At 36.2% G+C, this 3,986-nt stretch overlaps 1 protein-coding gene across 1 annotated transcript; it reads left to right on the forward strand.

Annotated features, from left to right (window-relative positions):
* Positions 1-552: 552 nt before the first annotated feature.
* On the forward strand, positions 553-2,935 carry LOC131150172 (aspartyl protease family protein At5g10770-like). The gene is made up of 2 exons (XM_058100760.1): positions 553-1,185; positions 1,617-2,935. Exon 2 carries the CDS (start codon positions 1,826-1,828, stop codon positions 2,864-2,866), a length of 1,041 nt encoding a protein of 346 aa, XP_057956743.1. The 5' UTR covers positions 553-1,185; positions 1,617-1,825; the 3' UTR covers positions 2,867-2,935.
* Positions 2,936-3,986: the final 1,051 nt, after the last annotated feature.

Consider the following 3,986-nt stretch of genomic DNA (forward strand, 5'->3'; position numbering starts at 1 on the left):
TAACAAAACTAACAACCAATAGCAGCATAAAGAGATCATCAAGGCAACTTCTTATCTGATGGCTTGTGGAGGTTCTAACTTCCTTAGATTTCTTCTCTTATGTTTTCTTCTTTTTCAATGTATATGCTCCTTGAAGAAAAGTTGCGCTTGTGGAAGATGCGAGACTTATGAAAGTTACAATAATTCTCAAGCCTATATAATTGAAGTCAATTCTCTCTTAATATTTGAAAACTGCACGTGCAATACTTCTACTAAAGGTTTGTTGATATTCATGCTCATGTGTGTGAGTCTGACAAATCAAGTATACTAAAATCAAGTATTAGAATGAGGAGGGAATTGTGGGTTAGGGGGTGTTTGGTAAAATCAAGTTTTAATTGCTTGAGGTTGAATTCAAATATGATCCTGTAAACTAGTTCTAATTATAATATTTTTAATTTTAATTACATCTTTATCTGATTAATGATTCAATTAAGTTCATAATTTGTTTTTGTTTTAAAAAAATATTAACCAATGGGTGCTAGTTTCATATTTTTAAAATTTTTATTTTTATTTGGGTTTATATAATAACCACTAGGTTGCTCACCTCACCTCACTGCCTTAGCCTTACGACCCTCACCCCCTCACGCACAGCGCACGACCTCACAGGCGACTCCGCCGACTAGGAGGGGGGATACTCCGTCCGATCGTCCCCTTACAGGCGACTACGCCGCGAGAATCCTGCCTTCACCTACTCGATCGATCCAATTTTTGCATCTTCAGGTAAAAATTTCCAAATCTATAGTAGCTCCACTGTTCTAGGGTTTCGCTTGGTGCGAGCATGGAAAAAGAATGGTCCGAGTCGATGCGAAGAGGGCGTTAGTTGGAGCGGGATCTCGGATCCTGTTCTACGGTTCCGAAGGGCCAAACCATTAATGTTACCAAGGATGATGTTTCAGCCATTAAAAAGGTTGGTTATTGCTCCGTCTAATTGGCGAGAGGGATAAAGGTTGGTTGCATCGAGGAAGGTATCCAAAGATTTCACCTTTGAAGCTTAACTTTTCTGGGATCTTTTGTCGGGATGCTAGAGCTTGTATGGTGTTGGTCGGAGGTGTGGGCACTAACCAAATGCAGCAGTCTTCCAGCTTTACCTTTCATGTGATGCCAATTCCTTTCAATTTATGGGAATATGACACCCGAACAAAGACGGTAGCAAACCTATTTTAATATATTAGTATGTGTGTGCATGTGTATTGTGTCCATGATTTTAAAAATAGTCATAGTGTTTGACAATTCTCATATACTAGATTTTTAAGGTCTGATATGTCCTCATATTTGTGGTATATACGTTATAGCAATATTTTGTATCCATGTTCTTATTTTAAAAATAGTCATAGTGTTTGACAATTCTCATATACTAGATTTTTAAGGTCTGATATGTCCTCATATTTGTGGTATAGCAATATTTTGTATCCATGTTCTTATTTTATAAGCAGTTACAAAGAAAATATAAGTTATTGCTCTCAGGGTAATTTGATAATAAGCAAACAACAGAAGCAATATCTTAAACTGCTATTGCCTTTCATTATTGTCTTCCTTTATTTTTCTTTGTTGATGCTAACCAAGTTTCTTATTATCAGATCTCAGAAAAGGATCATTTTTGGAAGTGGTTCATAAAGATGGGCCGTGCTTTCAAGCGCGAAAAGAAAAATTAAATACTTCCACTCATATTCTTGCCCAGAGAATTGCTCAAGACCAATATCGAGTAGATTCACTTCATTCAAAGTATAAGCTATTGTCCACAAATCATCCATCAACAGTCACGCTTCCAGCCACGCTTGGGCTATCAATGGGTTCATTACTATATGTTGTGAAGGTGGGTCTAGGAACACCAGCCACATATCTCTCCCTTGCATTTGATACTGGTAGTGACCTCACATGGACTCAATGTGAGCCCTGCATGCTACATTGCTACAATCAAACAGAACCAATCTTCAATCCCTCAAAATCCACATCTTATTCCAACATTCCTTGCAAATCACCGTTGTGTGCTCAACTCGATGCTCATGGTTGCTTTAAAAATTCCTCCTGCCTCTATAGCATTGAGTATGGAGATGAATCATACTCATTTGGATTCTTTGCAAAAGAAAAATTAACCTTGACGCAATTTGATGTAATTGAAAATTTCCAATTTGGTTGTGGCCAAAATAATTCGCTACTCCCCGATGTAATGACGTCCGGAATCCTTGGACTCTCCCAAAGCAATGCATCTATTGTGTCACAAACTGCTAAAAAATACAATGAGGTTTTTTCTCACTGCCTTCCATCTTCACCTTGCTCTCTTGGCCACCTCACTTTTGGAAATATAAACGATGTTCGTCATCCCATGAGTTTCACGCCCTTGCTAAAGAATCCACATGTGGACTTTCCTTTTTACTTCATTGAGCTAAGAGCAATTAGTGTTTGTGGACAAAAATTACCTATAAATATATCGGTATTTTTAAAGGTAGTGACTATTATAGACTCTGGCACTGTCATCACTCGCCTACCTCCATTGGCCTATGAAGCCCTTCGAGCTGCTTTTCAAAAACAAATGTCCAAGTATCCGAGGGCTCAAAACATGGAAATTCTAGATACATGCTACAATTTTAGCACATACAATTATGTAACCATACCCAAGATTAGTCTCTTCTTTAAGGGAGATGTAGAACTGAACATTGATGCATCTGGAATCATTGCTATGCTAGACAAGAAGCAAGCATGCCTAGCTTTTGCTGGGAACGCAGATGAAACAGATATTTCCATCATTGGAAATTTTCAACAGAAAACACATACTGTACTCTATGATGTTGTTGGGGAGAAACTTGGCTTTGGTGCCTGTGGTTGCTAGTAAGCTGGCTGAGCTCTATGTGCGTTGTGCATTTATATTAATAAAATATTAATATCAAATTGTCCTCTACCTTGTATTTTCTCATAGACGCACAACTCTCAAAAACTATGTTACAAATTGAATTAATGATCTCCTACATGTTGCAATGTTCCTACTTTAGGGGTTGGATGCCAAGTGAAGGAAATTAGACCTTTTTTTTTTATCTTAAGTTTAATGGATTTGACACTAACTTTTTTTTCTCTCAATATTCTAAATAAAGTTCAGCACTACATAATTAACTAATGACTCATTTCATCGTTTTGAAAAAGTTACAATTGTTCCAATTTTTTTGCATTGTTTTTGGATTTTCCTGCAAATTTTATTTTATTTTATTTTTAAAGAAGGAACAATAATAATGATGCTAATGGATAAAAATAGATACATTAATTTCCCCATGTGACAAAATATTCTTGAAAAATAAGGAAGCAATAGTTGTGACAAAATATTCTTGAAAAATAAGGAAGTAATAGTAAAGCACCAACACATGCATACACATCCTTTCATATATTTTTTTCATCTCTATTTTTTTTTTTTTTTGTGTAAAAACAATGACATAAATAATAACAAAATTCTCACATATAAACATAGGCACACACCTACACCCACCAAGTACATCCATGTACATGCAAACCTATACTACCAACTCCCCTATGCATGCAAAAATACTTACGTAAATTTATGCATCAACGCACATGCCAATACTTTTCTTTGTTGATGCTAAGCTATGTTTCATATTATTATGCTTCATATCTTAGAAAAGGATCATCTTTGGAAGTGGTTCATAAAGATGGGTCATGCTTTCAAACACGAAAAGAAAAATTAAATGCGTCCACTCCTATTCTTCTGCAGAGAATTGCCCAAGACCAATATCAAGTGAATTCACTTCATTCAAAATATAAGCTAATGGCCACAAATTATCAATCAGTAGTCACACTTCCAACCGTGCTTGGGCTATCAATGGATTCATTACTATATGTTGTGAAGGTGGGTCTAGGAACACCAACGATTTATTCATTACTATATGTTGTGAAGGTGGGTCTAGGAACACCAACGATTTATCTCTCCCTTGCATTTGATACTA

This window comes from Malania oleifera, chromosome 3, assembly GCF_029873635.1.
Source record: "Malania oleifera isolate guangnan ecotype guangnan chromosome 3, ASM2987363v1, whole genome shotgun sequence".
Lineage (NCBI taxonomy): Eukaryota > Viridiplantae > Streptophyta > Magnoliopsida > Santalales > Ximeniaceae > Malania > Malania oleifera.